The sequence below is a fragment of the Puntigrus tetrazona genome, unplaced genomic scaffold, assembly GCF_018831695.1.
Source record: "Puntigrus tetrazona isolate hp1 unplaced genomic scaffold, ASM1883169v1 S000000234, whole genome shotgun sequence".
Taxonomy (NCBI): Eukaryota; Metazoa; Chordata; class Actinopteri; order Cypriniformes; family Cyprinidae; genus Puntigrus; species Puntigrus tetrazona.
Window position 1 is genome coordinate 627,501 of NW_025047902.1, and position 17,500 is coordinate 645,000.

Genomic DNA, 17,500 nt, shown 5'->3' on the forward strand with positions numbered 1-17,500 from the left:
AGTCTCTTCAAATGAACACATTAGTGTCAGCTCGTAAACTACATTTCCCATCATTCTCTGTGTTCATTAGGAAGTGAAAAAAAGAGAAAGACCTCAAAACTATCATGTTTAATTGATTCAGACCAAAATGTTTTGAACGCAAGCCACATAATTACAGCTTCACAGCATCCAAACATTCAGTCGACGGAGAAAATCCTCCAGGAAGCTTTCAAAAGATCATTAAATAATCCAGTCAGATTGAAGTTTGAGGAATCCAGGGACTCCCTGAGCGAGCCACACACACACACTCACTCACTCACACACACACACACACACACACACACACACAGACACACTCACTCACTCACTCACACACACACACACACACACACACACAGACACACTCACTCACTCACACACACACACACACTCACTCACTCACACACACACACACACACACACACACACACACACAGACAGACACACTCACTCACTCACACACACACACACACACACACACACACTCACGCACACACACGCAAACACACACACACACTCACGCACACACACGCACACACACACACACACACACACTCACGCACACACACGCAAACACACACACACACACAGAGCTTCTTTAAAAATCACTGCAAAAGGAAGGCTTGTCTTAGTCTTGTATCTAGTAAAATATCTTAAAAATTTATTTTCTGAAAGATGCATTTACTAAATTAACAAAAAGGCATAAGATATTTAGCCTTGTTTCCAAGCAAAAAAAAAAACTAAATTAAGTACATATAATTATCTGCCAATAGGATAAGTAAAATAATGCTCTTAATTTAGCACCTCTAGTAAATGCATGTTGATTTAAGAGTTTTTAGATATGTTGACTAGAAACAAGACAAAAACACTAAGAAAGATGAACACTTCTTTGCAGGGAGGAAACTAAATGGAGAAGTGGCAGACATGAAGATCACGAGACAAACATGAATCAGAAATACAAGCCACGGATTTCAGATGATCCAGTTTCTATATGTTGCCAAGTCTGTGGTTTTCCCGCCAAACTGGGATATGTTTTTCATGTCTATAGGTTTAAATGACCGCAATAACGTTTAGCCCCTGAAATGCTAATTTTACACAACTGAGCTAGTTTTGAGTAGAAATTGTGTGGGTTTTGTTGAGGAGACCTGGCAACCCGCTTGTCAGTTGGAGGAGGTCAGCGCTGGTCACCGCTGGTAGCTGCTGGCAGTGACCGTCAGAATCTGCTCCTGGACCTTCTCCGTGATGCCTGGGCCGTTTTTGGGCTGAATGCCGCAGGGCCCCGGGCTCTCCTCGCTGTCTGTGTCCCCGTAACAGCTGGAGCCCGAGGAGGCCAGCACCGGCACACAGTCCGTGGAGTCTCTGTTCTCGCAGGAGCCGCTGTCGTCCGGCGCTTCCTCACGCTGACCGCTGCTCTGGTCCTTCAGCAGCTGCACCAGGAAGTCGATGTACTTCATGGCCAGGCGCAGGATCTCGTTCTTGCTCAGCTTCTTGTCCGGCGGATGGGTCGGGATGAGCTTGCGGAGCTCGGAGAACGCCCCGTTCACGTTCTGCTGCCGCCAGCGCTCGCGGCTGTTAGTGAAGACACGGCGAGCCAGCTTCTGAGGAGGACCTGAAGGAAAACCACAGCTGAGCTTTCACCACGAAGAAGACCACGAACTGAACGACTATACACTACATGAGAGTACTCCAACGGTGAAAATGTGACGACACCGGACTTTTCTCAGGTGTTTCTCAGATCAGAAATGAAATTCTCAAAAAGTCTCTTTTTCAGGTTGCGATGGCTTTGGTTCATTCACACATCCGTACTTGTACCTGTCTGCAGTTTCCTACATTTTCAGTTTGCAAATATCATGTGTCTATTTCATAGTTCTCTATGCAATAGTCTTTCCCTTCAACATCTAGTCAATCGTAGTCTTCAATCTGTGTCACAAGCAGTGCGTTCTTCTGTATTTAGTAGAGTAACTGTCGTCTAAACTCTACAAACTCTCATGGGCGTTGTGTTCACACACTCAGCAGGAAAGTACATGAACACAACGGCCAATCAGAATCCGCTCAAAATGCTCACGAGAAATACTAATATTATCACGTTTCTTTCTGTACCTTTAACAACCCTAGCATCTCATCACCATCAGTTTTTCACAGAACACCTAGAGAAGAAACGCCGTACCGTCACTGAGCTCCAGTTCGAAGTGTGTGGACGGGCGTCTCTTCATACGGGCGTTACCGAAGATCCCGAAGCTCCCCGCCGGCCCGAGGAAAGAGCTGAGAGAGGAGGAGAAAACACTGCAACATGAGGAGACGGAGGAGGAAAAGAAATCTATAAAAGCAATCCTGAGTGTTTGATGAGCGTCTGTCACTGATTGGACACGCGTGCCGCTGACCGCTCCGTCCTCATTACAGAGCAGAGACCAAACACTGAGAGGAGGCCGAAGTCACTGGTTTACAAGAGAACCGTTCGTTCTTCACTCTGAGGCTCAGTAAGACTTTTACTGTTTGAGCTCCAGACTTGAAGGACCCCCAGAACACCCCAGAAACCTAACTCTAACTAACTCTAACCAGACTCTAACTAACCCTAACACTGATTACATGTGATCTGAGTCAAAAAATGAAGTACATTTTAATATAGTCTACAGTTACTTTTTTATTGATTACATATTATTCACTTAATAGCAATGAATTAATTTATTATAATTATATATTATAATGTATTTATCTTTTAAAATGGTAAAGAATTGTGTTATTTCTATTTCTAATTCACATGCAATGCAGAGAATCACATTTTTTGTCAGCAGAAGCACTTTCATCTAATATATTTATTTCAAGTAAGATCTTAAAATAAATATAAATCTAATAATTATGCATCACGTTTGCAGGATCACAGTTCTCTGATGATGGTTAATGATCACATAACATGCAGGTAAACTAATGTTCAGTTTAAAAAGTGTTCTTCATTTATTTTTTTATATTATTTATGCATTTTTATATTGATAAAATTATCTTGTTTAAATTAATACGATAAATGAGTTGGGACAAAAGCAATAAAAAGGTAGTTTGATGATATTCCCTAACATTTTCGGGAAGGAAAAGGATGACGTTACTGAGTAGAGTCTATCTCTGTGGAAGGAACATGCTGGTTAAGTAGGTTCTGAGGCGTGGATGCTGGTTTGAGGTGGTTTAACCCACATGTACTTCTTCGGGTCACTTTGACCTGAGTCGAGTTTTGAGTTGTTGGAAATATCAGTCTTTTTTTCTTGAAATTTTGTGACTTTTAGTGTCATGAACATGCATGCAAGTTATGACATGCCCCAAAAGTAGCTTTTCTCCAATAACTTCAATACAGAAAATCATTCTGTCAGCCAAAGACGGTATTAATTAGCAAACAATTCTTTTTTTCAATTACGTTGTTTTTCTTGAAATCTTGTGATGTTTTAGTGTCATAAACATGCATACACAGGTTCGTGGGTCAGTTTGACCTCATAGACGTCCGTTCAAAAGCAGCTGTACAGACACAAAATAACAAGAGAGTCCTGTGTTTTTCTCAGAGCTATAAAGAGAGCAGTCAAAAGGGTTAAAAAGATTTTTATGAATTTACGTATACATTCTTTCAAATGTGTGAAAAGTACAGATATTAAAAGTTTATTGATTGTTCCTGTGTTTTTTTTCATGTCATAATTTTGTGGGATTACGATGAATATCGGTCTCTTTGTTGAACCAGCCCTAACCAGCATCCATTCTTCAAAACCTACCTAACCAGCACATGCGGTTCTTTCAGCGGGTCCTAACGAAGCTGACGAGCACCTGCTGATGAAGCGGTGTGTGTGCAGGAAGGGCGGAGGCAGCAGGGCCAGGCGCAGGCCGGGCAGCGGGGGCTTGCTGTGGGCCAGGCTGATGACCGGGACGTCGGGCGGGAGAGACGGCGAGGACCTGGGGTGGTCCTCGGGTTCCACCGCGTCCGGACCGCCCTCCGCCTCTCGAGCCGTGCTAGCATCCGGAGAACTGGAGCGAGCCGGACTGACCGGCTGGACGACAGACGGAGAGACGGGCGGCTCGTTCTTCTCCATCAGGACCTGAGACGGACGACCTCTCCTGACCCTCTCAGCTGCTCTTCATCGCTCCGCATGGAGAGGTCTGCAGACTTCTGTCTGGTCCTGAAACAACAAAAATGTTATATGGGCTAAAAACAGACCTCGTCTTAGGATTAATGTATATTGTGTCTAGCGGGAAGATATGGCCGGGCTTGGAGAAGCTTTTTGTAAAGCGCTCAACTAAATCTATCACTTTATTTTATGGTGTGTTATCATAAGGTTGTTGATTTTCTCAAAATGACTTGGGAAAGGGAATTGAATCTTCAAGTATCAGATGAAGGGTATGGTCTGAGTATATGTAAGAAAGTAAGAGCTATCCAGCTCAAGATTGTTCCCAGCTCAGTAGATCTGGGCTCAATGCTCTTCTTTCTCTCCCAGATGTAAGACAGAAAGAGTTAGTCATTGTTTGTGGTTCTGGTGGAGAGTTTCTGAAGGACTGAACAACATTTTGGGAGTTTCTTTGGTTCCAGATCCAGTGTCTTATTTATTGGGAATATCTGCTCCTGTAGGTCTTGATAAGTGGCTTTAAAATTAGGCTTTTAAATGTTCTCAGTTTCAGTGCAAAAAATGCATACTGATGGATCTCAGATAAAGCTCTTCTTGAATATCTGTTGTTAGATTACCTGACAAATAAACAAATACATTTAGTACATTTCCTACCTTAAATATCAAAACTTCATTCTCGATTAGTAATAAACATAAGAACTTCATCTGGACAACTTTGAAGGTGATTTTCTTATTATTTAGATTTTTTTGCTCCCTCAGATTCCAGATTTTCAAAGAGCAACAGATATTATCCGATTATAACAAACCAGACATCAATGAAAAGCTTTCAGACTTATTCAACTTTCAGATGAAAAATATCGACTGGTTTTGTGCTCCAGGGTCTCATATGAAGAATAAACTGGTGTGACATCCTTTCAAACAAAACGAGGGCAGACGTTCGCTCTTTCCAGAAGAGTTGTCTGTGCTTGTAAACGTGTGACGAGATGCTGAACATGTGCTGATCCACGTTCAGTGACCCATAATCATTCAGTCTGCTATCTAGTTGTGTTGTTGTTACTGGTATTATAAGAGATGAGTCCTCACACAGAGAGAGATTCAACACACGCTTCTGCAAACGCTGTCCTTCACGTTTCCCTCTTTTCAACGTCGGCTGTTATTCCTCACATTTGCTTCCTCTTTCTATCCAGTTTTTAATCATTTTTTTAATTACCAATCCAAACCTGAACACACTGGTTCTCGGAGCTCCACATGTCTTCAGATGGTCACTGAAGAAACATCACGCTTCTTCCAGCTGTTCCTCCGAGGTCTCAAACGTCTGCCGTTGAGTCTTTAATGTTCATGTCGTTTTACAGGCACTCTCTGAGTTTGTTCTCGTGTCAGTAGAGCTGAATAAATGCATGAAGTCATTCCGAAGAACAAGCCGTGAATCAAATCACCGTAGATCAGACGAAGATCGCGTGGTCACTCACCGTGTTTGTGGTCACTTTCTCTGTCGTCTTCGTCCACGCCGTCTGAGACGCAATCGTCCTCGTGCTTCCTTCCCGTTTCTGAGCGCTGCTGTCCAGCAGTTCCTCCAGAGGTCAGTGAAGATCAGAGACAGCGCAGGAAGCCCTGGACGTGTGCTGATCTAGAGGTGATGCCCGTCTCTCCATCACCAACAGACCTGGGACACCAGTGGAGCTGAACTAGTATTGGACGAGAGAGATAGAGAGAGAGAGGGAGAGAGAGAGAGAGAGAGAGAGAGAGAGAGAGAGAGAGAGAGAGAGAGAGAGAGAGAGAGAGAGAGAGAGAGAGAGAGAGAGAGAGAGAGAGAGAGAGAGAGAGAGAGAGAGAGAGAGAGAGAGAGAGAGAGAGAGAGAGAGACAGAGAGAGAGAGAGAGAGAGAGAGAGAGAGAGAGAGAGAGAGAGAGAGAGAGAGAGAGAGAGAGAGAGAGAGAGAGAGAGAGAGAGAGAGAGAGAGAGAGAGAGAGACAGAGAGAGAGAGTTTTCCGCTCTCTGCTGGACAGAAGGATGTACTTGTGTACAATATGGTGATGCTGATAAGAGTAGAAAGAGAGCCTGTCTCTCTATTCTGATGAGAGGAGGATGTACTCTCTCTCTCTCTCTCTCTCTCTCTCTCTCTCTCTCTCTCTCTCTCTCTCTCTCTCTCTCTCTCTCTCTCTCTGTCTCTCTCTCTCTCTCTCTCTCTCTCTCTCTCTCTCTCTCTCTCTCTCTCTCTCTCTCTCTCTCTCTCTCTCTCTCTCTCTCTCTCTCTCTCTCTCTCTCTCTCTCTCTCTCTCTCTCTCTCTCTCTCTCTCTCTCTCTCTCTCTCTCTCTCTCTCTCTCTCTCTCTCTCTCTCTCTCTCTCTCTCTCTCTCTCTCTCTCTCTCTCTCTCTCTCTCTCTCTCTCTCTCTCTCTCTCTCTCTCTCTCTCTCTCTCTCTCTCTCTCTGTCTCTCTCTCTCTCTCTCTCTCTCTCTCTCTCTCTCTCTCTCTCTCTCTCTCTCTCTCTCTCTCTCTCTCTCTCTCTCTCTCTCTCTCTCTTTCTCTGGTCAGCCTCAGACACTGAAGGTTGTTGGATCTCAACCAAAAGGAAGCACACCTTACATCACAGATGATCAACACTGTAAAAGTTCTCTCTCACACTGAAGTACAGAACTGAAAGTGAAGCTTCTGGTCTTCTGAAGCTCTGGAGGTGAAGAAAGGTGAAGCTGTGCAGAAACACAGTGCTGGGTGCTTTTATGTAAATTATTAGGCATTTAGAATAATGTGGAAGGATTATCATTACAACAGGAGTGTGTCGATACAGAGACTGTGTTTTACTGTGCTCAAAAACACTGAAACCTATGTGTGGTTTATGATAAAATTGAAACCAATCAAAAACATTTAAGGTGGCACTACAGAATCACACGAGGAATCAGTCCAGTATCACAGATACAGTCTCACCTCATCAGTGAGTGTGTGTGTGTGAGTGTGTGTGTGTGTGTATGAGAGTATGTTTGAGTGACTGATGTGTGTGTGAGCATGTTTGCACACATTTTTATGACATATGAGGACGCAAATGTGTATGACACAGGTATTATAAGGTGAAGGTGACTTATGAGGACATTACCTAATGTTTCCACTTGTGTGTGTGTGTGTGTGTGTGTATGAGTGACTGTGAGCATGCATGTGTGTTTATGTGTGTGTGAGACTGAGTGTGTGTGCAGCTGTGTTACGGTCGGCTGACTGTAGTTCTCTATCGTGTCTATGGAGATTTGTCTCAGTGTTAAATTAAGACGATGAGTTTTCGCCGCACTGAGAGACGCTTCTCTCTGTTTCTAAAAATAAAGGCAACTGTCTTCAGGTTCTGTCAGAAACACAATAGAGCTTCAAGAGCGAATCTGTCCTCATTTATTTAAATCATTTCTATTCATTTTCTCTCTAAATCACATTCAGATATGATTATTATTGTAACATTTTAACACTTTCCTGTAATGCTTTAGGGATGAATTCTCACTATTAAACAGTTGCTTAGAGACTAATTCATGTTTGCTTTTTAGTACTTATAAAGCATATATTAATGCATTTTTCTGAATGTCCTCTCATCAGGGCAGAGATCACAGAAGTCAGCCGTGTTGTCCCTCAACAAAGCAGCAATAAATGACTCTCTCTAGTGTGTGTGTGTGTGTGTGTGTGTATGCTTCATTATCACTTGATGTGACCAGCAGACGGAGGGTTATGAAGAGGACAAGAGAGAGAGAATTACATCAAACACAAGCACACACACACACACACACACACACACACTTTATGCAATCAACATATGTCTCTTCATAACTCACACTCTTGTGTTTGAGACACATTTCCTCCATCCATGTAAACACTATTGTGTGTCAGAGATACAGATCAGTCAGGCTTAATTGTTTAGAGCAATAAGTGTGTTCAATGACTGTGTGTGTGTGTGTGTGTGTGTGCTGGTTTAACTATACTAGTGAGGATGTAAATGTTCTCACTTATATAGTGATAGACAACCCACTAGTGAGACGTTTGACTGGTGTTCTCTAGATTAGGGCCTTCGACAGGATTCATACGTTCTTAAATGAACTAATCAGAAGCGGGTCATAACACAATATGGACTTGTATGTGTAAATATGAAGTGGATTTACATCTGAATCCTGTATGTTCAGCGTGTCTCTGTTAATTCACTACACACTTGTAGCGTGACGCTCGCCGGCTTTTCTGTGTCTTACTACATGAGGACAGAAATACAGCCACTTTATCAGCATTTTACCGTTTGATTCACAGCAACCCGTCAAAATAAAAGTTTATAAATATAATAAAAGTCATTATGTCTATGACTGTTTTTCAGTAGAATGTACATAGAATACATAGAATGTATCTCTCCTACTAATACTAGCCTACTGGATTTATTTTGAGGAATAAGCATGTTTTAATTTTAATAGTATATCCCTTTTGCCAAAAATTGTTTGCTTAATTTTCAGTAATTAAAAGATAAATGAAATTATTGTCTTATGCCTTCATTTGATAACCAGAATTGTTTTTAAATACACAAACCAGACTACTTTAAGACAAAATTTTATTAAAAATAAAAGGTTTTATGCATTTAAATAATTAGACATGTTAAAACACAGAATTTGGTAACAATAAAAAAAAAAAAAAGTTCCCTAGGGACCTAAACATTCAATTTGTCAAGTTTAATGAAAATTATATATGTTAAATTTTATGATTTTAAGTAATTAGACATCCTTTTTGATTAATAAAATTTCATTTAAGTATGAAAAATGAGCTGAGAATAAACTGAATAAAACTGAATCTACTAGATAAAAAGGCTTTAGTTTTGATGTAGTCTAGTGTTCTGCACATGTTTCTGTGATGATGAGGTTTAGGGTTAGGGAGAGGAAATACTGTTAACCTGCTAGAAAATCAATGGACGTCTATGCAATGTCCTCACTAACATCGAGGATGACTACTTGTTTTTGTATTCTGTAGTTTGGGACACTTACACATGCAGGTTGTAAGAGGTCTCCAACGACTTGGGATGCTCAAAAAGAAACTAAACGAGAGAGCCGTCACACATCATGAGGTTTGATGAGATACAGAAACTCTTGAGCTGCTCACACCTGCACGAGCGATTAATATATCAGTCACACAAGACTGCTCTCGCGTGAAACACAAAGCTCACGACAGCATCGGAACACACTCATCAGAGAGATAGAGCGTGTCTGTGCGCTCCAGTACCCAGGATGCACCTGGAGCAGCAGAGGCAGGAAGTCAGGGACAGCTGTTTCCTGTCCACACTTCCTGCTTGAGCTCAGCGAGAGCGACGGCCATCTTCCAAACAGGAAATGGTGTGAGCTCGTTATTCATAACTCATGTGTTAATGTGCTGTGGAGGGGCCGCGGGATTCTGATTGACAGTCCGGGGCCCAACTCACCCGGCAAAGATGATTCACTGATGATTCACTGATGATTCACTGATGATTTTATAGATGATTCACTGATGATTCACTGATGATTCACTGATGATTCACTGATGATTCACTGATGATTTTTTAGATGATTCACTGATGATTTATAGATGATTCACTGATGATTCACTGATGATTTGTAGAATATTTTTTTTAGATGATTCACTGATGATTCACTGATGATTTTTTAGATGATTCACTGATGATTTACTGATGATTTTTTAGATGATTCACTGATGATTTATAGATGATTCACTGATGATTCACTGATGATTTTTAGATGATTTATAGATGATTTATAGATGATTTTTTTAGATGATTCACTGATGATTCACTGATGATTTTTTAGATGATTTCACTGATGATTTTTTAGATGATTCACTGATGATTCACTGATGATTCACTGATGATTTATAGATGACTCACTGATGATTCACTGATGATTTATAGAAGATTTTTTAGATGATTCACTGATGATTTTTTAGATGATTCAATGATGATTTTTAGATGATTCACTGATGATTTATAAATTATTTACTGATGATTCACTGATAATTCACAAATGATGACCTTCCTGACCTTAGCACATCTAATTCAGCAGAAAAACCTGATGATATAACAGAAACTATGCACTCTCTTTTTTTATAGCACTTTTTGCTCCTTTACGCTCAAGAAAGATGAAAGAAAACAGTCTGACTTTGTGGTTTAATGAGAACACTGGCACCCTAAAGGGAGCAGCTCGGAAAATGGACCGAAGGTGGAGAAAAAATAAATTAGAAGTATTTCGTATTGCCTGGTGGGAAAGTATCCAATCATACAGAAAAGCTTTTAAAAAATGCTAGATTTAAAAAAAGACAGATCAATCTCTAATCTCCCTTTTTTCTGTCAAAGATACTAGAAAAAGTATTATCCTCAACTCTATATTCATTCTTAGAGAAAAATGGTATCTGTGAGGATTTCCAATCAACATTCAGACTGTGCATAGTACTGAGACTGTTCTCATTAGAGTTACTAATGACCTGCTTCTATCATCTGATCGTGGTTTTATCTCGTTATTAGTGCTATTAGATCTTAGAGCAGCGTCCGACACTATCAACCACAACATTCTCTTGAAGAGACTAGAAAACTATGTTGGCATTAGAGGAAGCACCTTAGCATGGTTCAAATCATATAGGAGTTATCATATTGTTCACAAGTGAAATGTGGAGTTCCTCAAGGTTCAGTGCAAGGACCGTTACTTTTCAACCTGTACATGTTACCTCTGGGAGATATTATCAGGAGTCATGGTGTTAGCTTTCACTGCTATGCTGATGATACTCAGCTCTATATTTCAGCGCAGCCTGGTGATACACACCAAATTGAGAATCTAACAGAATGCATAGTCGATATAAAAAACTGGATGATGAGTAACTTCTTAATGCTAAATTCTGAAAAAATGGAGGTGCTAATAATTGGACCTAAAAACCCCACATATAATAATCTAGAACACAGTCTAACACTTGATGGCTGCTCTGTTAATTCTTTTTCATCGGTTAGGAACCTAGGTGTGCTGTTTGATAGCAATCTTTCCTTCGAAAACCATGTTTCCAGCATCTGTAAAACTGTGTTTTTCCATCTTAAAAATATATCTAAATTACGACCTATGCTTTTAACGTCTAATGCAGAAATATTCATTCATGCGTTTATGACCTCGAGGTTAGATTATTATAATGCTTTATTGGGTGGTTGTTCTGCACGCTTGATAAACTTCAGCTGGTTCAAAACGCAGCATCTAGAGCCCTTACTAGAACTAGGAAGTATGATCATATTAGCCTGGTTCTGTCAACACTGTACTGGCTCCCTATCAAACATTAGATAGATTTTAATATCTTGTTAATTAATTATAAAGCCCGGAATGGTTTAGCTTCCCTGTTTTCTCAAAACTCTGGCCATTCATTTATACCTAGAATATCAAAATCGACCGCAGACGCCAGATCCTTTTCCTATCTAGCACCTAAACTCTGGAACAATCTCCCTAACTCTGTTCAGGAGGCAGACACACTCTGCCAGTTTAAAGTCATTTACACTATCTGACACAGCCGTGTTTAAAATTGTACTGGAAGTTACGTGCTGGGCGTCCGGTCAGAGGAGAACTGACCCCAAACGAGTCTAGTTTCTCTCAAGTTTTTTTTTCTCTATTCTCTTGGTTCCTCTGGCTTGCTTTGTTGGGGCACTTCTAGTGATTATTGTCGAATTGATTACAGAGACCGTCTCTGCCTTTAATAAAAAATTGTTCAATATCTATTTTATACTGTTCAGTGCTTTGATACAATCTGTATTGTTAAAAGAACTATATAAATAAAAATAATTGATTGATAGATGATTTACTGATCATTTAAAGATTATTTACTGATGAGCCTTCAAGAAGAACACACTCCTGTGTGTCCCTTTAGCTTCAAACTCGTGAATGATTTGACAGAGTTTAGGAGAGACCTGCTCCTGGAGATCAACAACAGACTGGTGAGGATGTGAGAACAGTGTCCCTCACACACTTTTTTTTTGCTATATTTGTGAGGATTTTGATAGACTATTGTTTTTGAACTGATGATATTTTTAATCTGCCCACACCAACCCTTCCCCTAAACTAATCACTCTTTTCCTGCTTTTCATGACCTTGTATTTGTCCTTCAGGTTTCTGATCTTGTCCAGCAGAGGATGCTGTTGTGCAGAAAAAACCATGACCATGATCTCTCTCTCTCTCACACACACACCATTGATGTTATCGCTGGTTAACAGTATTTTCTCTCCTCATCACAGAAACACTAGATCTACATCAGAACTTCTTCTGTCTGATCTCTTTATCTAGTGACGACCGGTCAAACGTCTCACAAGTGGGTCGTCCTGATCTCTCACTATATAAGTGATGACATTTACATCCTCACGAGTACAGTTAAACACACACACACACAGTCCTATGGAGTTCCTTAATTTTCTATCACCACTAAATCCTAATCTCAAGTTCTGATCTTAAACACCCTTCACAACGCAAGGCAAGTCTCATAATTATCAGATTCTGATGCAGAAACCAGAACATAATGAACCAGAACAAACGAGTAACGGCTGAATCCCTGTCAGATTCACAGAAAACTAAAACACACACCAGAACCAGTGTCTGGCTCTGAAGACTACAACCAATGAACAAAAGAATGAAAACCTTCACGTCTATCAAATTCAGTCAATTTTTGGCATTTACAGCAGAAGCCTGTTCAATGAAGTTCAGCTGAGCCGATCTCACGCACACACACAAACATCTTCATACACCGTACGACTGACTCATAATCAGATATTAAAGCATTCACTTCATAGTTCAGAAAAAAACACTGACAACAGAGGATCATAAATACAATTTAATATTTCAGTCCAGCACAGAAAACCTCCAAAAACACAAACACTGGAAACAAATCAGAGAGACTGTGACTAAAGAAAATACACAAATCAATAAATATATTTAGCTTTAAATATGTTGGCACAAAACAAGAAGAATGAGTAAATTAATGAGCCAATGGTCATATGAGAGAATGATTCAGTTCTTAGACTCTCACGAATCAGACTCTTCCTACCAGCTGCTGCACTTCAGCTTCAGCACGTCTCCGCATTTCAGACACGTGGAGTTAGTGTTCGCTTCCTTCTTAGGGATGTTCCAGCACTGCTGACAGCGCACACGGTATTTCTTATACCTGAGAAACCAGGAATATTAAAAGTGCTTTCCATAACCCTGTAACTAATAATCACAGGCGGTGTATGAGCGGTCAGAAGCACCTGATCCCGCAGGCGTTACAGAGCGGCGTCCCGTCTTCAGCGTCTCTCCAGAGAGGAGTCTTCCTCGTCCGACACGACGCACACACCTTACTCCCTGAAGAACACGTCACACACACTCAGAGACTCCAAGATACACTTCAACCAGAAATAAACACTCCTCAGGTATGAGGTTCTTTCTTCTGCTGGACATAAAGATATTCTGAATTATGTGTAGCTCTCTCTCTCTCTCTCTGCCGGAGAAGGGACACCGCCAAAGTTTAGCTTCCAACATTCTTCAAAGTATCTTCTTGTTCAACAGGAGGAGGAAACTCACACAGGTTTTGAGGTTAAACTATCCCTTTAATATCAGACTCTGAATAAGGTTTTAATTTATGAATACTTTTTTAGATATTATATCATGCCAGAATTAAATGATGTAATTATTGTCAGAGGAACTCTACTTGAGTGTGTCTACTGTATCTATGAAGGCTTTAGATAACAGGAAACTGAGTTCAGATGTCTATTCCAAGTAAAAAATAAAAAAAAGGTACTTAAATGTATTACTTTTTTGAAATAAATTTGTACTTAATAGTAAAAATACTCTTTAAAGCATAGATATGCTTAAGATCATTTAAATGTACTGCACTGTGCTATATTTGGACATCATTAATATGAATTAAAATGGGTTTTGAACACTATGTTGGGCATAAAGATGGGTTTAAATGTAGTATAAAAGGTGATTCAATACATTTTCACCGGGGTTTATAAACAAAGCAGATGATTTTTGCTAAAAGTATCATAATCATTCATGTCTGGAGCACAAACACTGCATACACTTTAACATGAGTGTGAGCACTTACTAGTGATGAGTAAACTGACCTGTGTGTGTGTGTGTGTGTGTGTGTGTGTGTGTGCATCTGCATGTGGTGTGGTGTGTATGTGTGTGTGTGTGTATCTGTCCGTCTCCGTCTGTGTGTGTGTGTGTATGTGTGTGCATCTGCATGTGGTGTGGTGTGTGTGTGTGTGTGTGTGTGTGTCTGTCTGTCTCCGTCTGTGTGTGTGTGTACTGACGGGACAGGCTGCAGGGGTCACTCTCTTCCTCTGAGCTGCTGTTCCTCTGAGTCCGGCTGCGGTTGCTTCTGTTTCTCCTCCAGCTCTGGATCTCGTTGCTGAGGAGAGGAACACACCACATCAGCCTCACGGAGCACACACACACACACCTCCACCCTCAGAGGCTCCACCTGTATTTGGAGGTGATGAGCAGTCGGCTCTGGCCGGCGTCCAGCTGCGGGGTCATGCTGAAGGTCACTCCCTGTACGCCGGGGTCCTGCGGGTCAGGGCTGCGCTCGGGACAGCTCTGCTTCCGTCTGCGGTCCTTGCTCACGTTCTCCAGGAGGTTATTATTGAGGTCCGTCTGCCGCGAGGAGCTTTCAGAGGCGTTCGGAGAGAGCCACGGGCTCTCAGCGTCTCGCTCGGACAGCAGACAGGAAGTGAAGTCAAGAGGACAATCACTTCCTGTGGACGGGACGACAGTTTCCTCCTGTCTAGAGCAGCCCTCGACGTGCAGCACAGGCGGCTCTTCTGTCTTCTCACTGGAGCCGATGTGATCTGCGGTGTGTGTCTTTATGAGCTCGGCGAGATCTCCAGGTTCTTTGAGTTCCTCTGCGTCTGTGAGCTCGTACAGGACTGAGAAACAGGGGTCAGACGGGGCGGCGCCGCAGGAAGCGGTGGGCCGCTCGGGGTCAGGTCTGAACATCACCTCTGTCTCCGTGACGACCGGTGAGCGGGGCCGGACCGGAGCTATGTCCTCGGTCTGCAGCAGACGCTCACACTGCTGGTTGATCAGACGCATCACGTCCAAGGCGCTGCCGCGGTCAGACTCTTCACGGCCCGAGAGGACCAGCGAGACGCCGTCTGCTTCCTCTGACGCCCCAGAAGTCCAGCTCTCGCCGGCCGCAGGAGGACAGAGTTTGGTGGCCTCCTGAAGCAGGAGGAGGATGGTGGACTGGGTCACCCGCTGGTGCTGCACATCTTCATGAGAGCTCATGTTCCCTCAGCGCTCAACTGAAACAGAGACAGCAGGAACACTATTACACTCTGAAGACGGACAAAAATATACCGTATATGTATTCTGCAGCCCTGTAGAGCGTATATCACAATATCACATCAGAGCCTTAAAAAGTAACTGATTACACTGAAAAAAATGTAACATTGAAACAAGCAAAAAAAAATTCTATTTGAAATAAGATCTATACATTTAGGTTGGAAACAAGAAAAATAAAAATCAAAGCATTTTTGGCAGTGTATGTTACTTAGTTACTGCTTATGGAAAGTAATGTGTTACATCATATAAAAAACATCTCTATTTTTGGTCAATTTAAAAGCCCTTTTGCACCAAAGAGTGAAATGAATGAGCCTTGGGCTGAAGGAAAAGTAAATGAATGTATGTACAGCAGACTGCAGAGAATACTGAACAGCAAAGAAATGTAGCACAAAATGAAGCAGAACTTTGGTTTATCAGTGTGATTAAACATGAGAATCAAAACACAGCAACCATTCAGCCTGAGTTTGAATGAAGTCACTAAAGATGCAGTGAAATGTTATTAGTGAAAAAGTATTTTTTCTGATATATATATATATATATATATATATATATATATATATATAAACGTTATGCTGTAATTTATTTCTGTGAATCGCTGAATTTTCATCATTACTCCAGTCAGAGTCACGTGATCTTCAGAAATCATAATAATATACTGATTTAATTCTCGAGAAACATTTCTGATTATTATCAATGTTGAAAACATTTGTGCTGCCAAATATTTGAGGAACATATCATAGATTTTTTTTCAGCATTCTTTGATACATAGAAAGTACAAAAAACTGCATTTGTTTGAAATAAACGTTTGCAACATTATAAACGTATGTATGCAACATTTGACCAACTTATTCTATCTTTGCTGAATACAAGTTGTAATTTGTAAATGAATACTGACCACAATCTTTTGCGCGCACACACACACACACACACACACACACACACACACACACACACACACACACACACACACACACAGTTTCTGAAGACGAAGCTCACGGACATAAAGACAAAACACACAGTGAATTAGCGGTAAATAAACCGAGAGAAATAAAACTACATTTCGCCTGAACTCTGAAAACAAAGTTATTGATAGCTGTGGTCCAGAATCAGGAGCGTCGTGACTCACGGTGTATCAGATCTCAGGGTTTCCTCTCAGCGGCCGCTACAAAGTATCAGTGAATCTCCCGCGCTCTGCACGCGTCACGCGCGCGCTCCTCGAACAGCAGCAGCGGCTCGAGCCGAGGAGGAGGAGGAGGAGGAGGAAGAGGAGCAGTTTGTGTGATTGTGAGCAGATGTGAGTGACTCACCTGACTCCGCGCCGAACGCAGTCTCCTCAGGTGAGACCGTCACGTGACGTCATGCGCAGGTGTTCCGGATCTCACCTGAGAAGCTCAGGCTCTGATTTCACCAAAAACTAAATGAATTCATTTGTGGTTATGAATTAATGATTAACTCCAAACGCACGATTGCGACACACTATTGTTTATTTCATACATCAAAACCAAGCATGACATTTGTATTTATTTGTTTACAGACTGATGAATCATTTGTGCGCATGACTTCAAGAAAGGAGAGATGTGCGTTTGACAGGTTTGTGTGGTTATTAGTAATGAAGTACAGAACAGCAGCTACTGTAAAACACATCCGTCTCCAGAGAAGCTGGATCTACAAGAGCTTCCTTCATCAGAGCGGATCTACTGACCCCTGCTTTTCTCTGAACATGGTGACGTTTACAAGAACCTGAAATGATTCGTGCTGTGGAATGTTTCTGTTTTGGGTGAAGTTTGTGGAGATCAGCTCCAGCTCAACACCAAGAAGAACTGTATGAAGAAAATGAAGCCCGCTCACGAAGCATTCACATTCTTTCATTTTTCCTACTACAGAAATATTTAGCTGCAGAGCAGCCAGGATAATGGGAATTACAAAACTATCAATCAATTACAACATCTGCCTTAAAAACATGAAGGGGGAAATCTTAACGGTCCCAAAATAGGGCTTTGTTTTATTCATACAAAAGAAAAGAGACAGAGAAACAGTTTTCAGTTTTACTGTGTTCTGTGGA

At 41.4% G+C, this 17,500-nt stretch overlaps 3 protein-coding genes and 1 long non-coding RNA gene across 8 annotated transcripts in view; 1 reads left to right on the forward strand and 3 right to left on the reverse strand.

The window, feature by feature from the left end:
- The window catches only part of LOC122333294, a 2,082-nt gene extending 1,750 nt beyond the window's left edge, over nt 1-332 (forward strand). Inside the window, exon 2 of the long non-coding RNA XR_006248616.1 lies at nt 1-332. This exon is cut by the window's left edge and continues 840 nt beyond it. This is a non-coding gene — a long non-coding RNA (uncharacterized LOC122333294).
- Nucleotides 333-515: 183 nt separating this feature from the next.
- On the reverse strand, nt 516-5,846 carry lyl1 (LYL1 basic helix-loop-helix family member). 4 transcript variants are annotated; one of them, XM_043230908.1, is made up of 5 exons: nt 5,579-5,846; nt 5,340-5,494; nt 3,817-4,166; nt 2,186-2,280; nt 516-1,627 (listed from the first exon to the last, which is right to left on the reverse strand). In XM_043230908.1, exons 3-5 carry the CDS (start codon nt 4,077-4,079, stop codon nt 1,203-1,205), a joined length of 783 nt encoding a protein of 260 aa, XP_043086843.1. In that variant the 5' UTR covers nt 4,080-4,166; nt 5,340-5,494; nt 5,579-5,846; the 3' UTR covers nt 516-1,202. The 4 variants fall into 4 exon arrangements, with proteins under 4 accessions (XP_043086843.1, XP_043086842.1, XP_043086841.1 ...); XM_043230907.1 differs by having other exon boundaries at nt 5,330-5,494; XM_043230906.1 differs by lacking the exon at nt 5,340-5,494 and having other exon boundaries at nt 5,579-5,845.
- Nucleotides 5,847-12,880: 7,034 nt separating this feature from the next.
- zglp1 (zinc finger GATA like protein 1) lies at nt 12,881-16,825 on the reverse strand. Of its 2 annotated transcripts, none has more exons than XM_043230916.1 (5): nt 16,746-16,825; nt 14,576-15,398; nt 14,406-14,503; nt 13,356-13,449; nt 12,881-13,273 (listed from the first exon to the last, which is right to left on the reverse strand). In XM_043230916.1, the coding sequence occupies exons 2-5, from the start codon at nt 15,379-15,381 to the stop codon at nt 13,153-13,155; spliced, it is 1,119 nt and encodes a 372-aa protein (XP_043086851.1). In that variant the 5' UTR covers nt 15,382-15,398; nt 16,746-16,825; the 3' UTR covers nt 12,881-13,152. The 2 variants fall into 2 exon arrangements, with proteins under 2 accessions (XP_043086851.1, XP_043086850.1); XM_043230915.1 differs by lacking the exon at nt 16,746-16,825 and adding an exon at nt 16,565-16,739.
- A 79-nt stretch (nt 16,826-16,904) lies between these two features.
- The window catches only part of fdx2 (ferredoxin 2), a 2,725-nt gene continuing 2,129 nt past the window's right edge, over nt 16,905-17,500 (reverse strand). Inside the window, exon 5 of the mRNA XM_043230917.1 lies at nt 16,905-17,500. This exon is cut by the window's right edge and continues 319 nt beyond it. The gene's annotated coding sequence lies outside the window, so the exon portion shown is untranslated.

What these genes read in the sequence shown, in the direction of transcription:
- lyl1 (XM_043230908.1), bottom strand. Translation starts at nt 4,079, where the DNA reads ATGGAGAAGAACGAGCCGCCCGTCTCTCCGTCTGTCGTCCAGCCGGTC. An exon ending in ACACACCGCTTCATCAGCAG is followed by an intron (nt 2,281 to 3,816) that starts GTGCTCGTCAGC and finishes CTCCTCTCTCAG; the next exon opens with CTCTTTCCTCGGGCCGGCGG. An exon ending in CGAACTGGAGCTCAGTGACG is followed by an intron (nt 1,628 to 2,185) that starts GTACGGCGTTTC and finishes GTTTTCCTTCAG; the next exon opens with GTCCTCCTCAGAAGCTGGCT.
- zglp1 (XM_043230916.1), bottom strand. Translation starts at nt 15,381, where the DNA reads ATGAGCTCTCATGAAGATGTGCAGCACCAGCGGGTGACCCAGTCCACC. An exon ending in CTCATCACCTCCAAATACAG is followed by an intron (nt 14,504 to 14,575) that starts GTGGAGCCTCTG and finishes TCCTCTCCTCAG; the next exon opens with CAACGAGATCCAGAGCTGGA. An exon ending in TGACCCCTGCAGCCTGTCCC is followed by an intron (nt 13,450 to 14,405) that starts GTCAGTACACAC and finishes CGTGTTCTTCAG; the next exon opens with GGAGTAAGGTGTGTGCGTCG.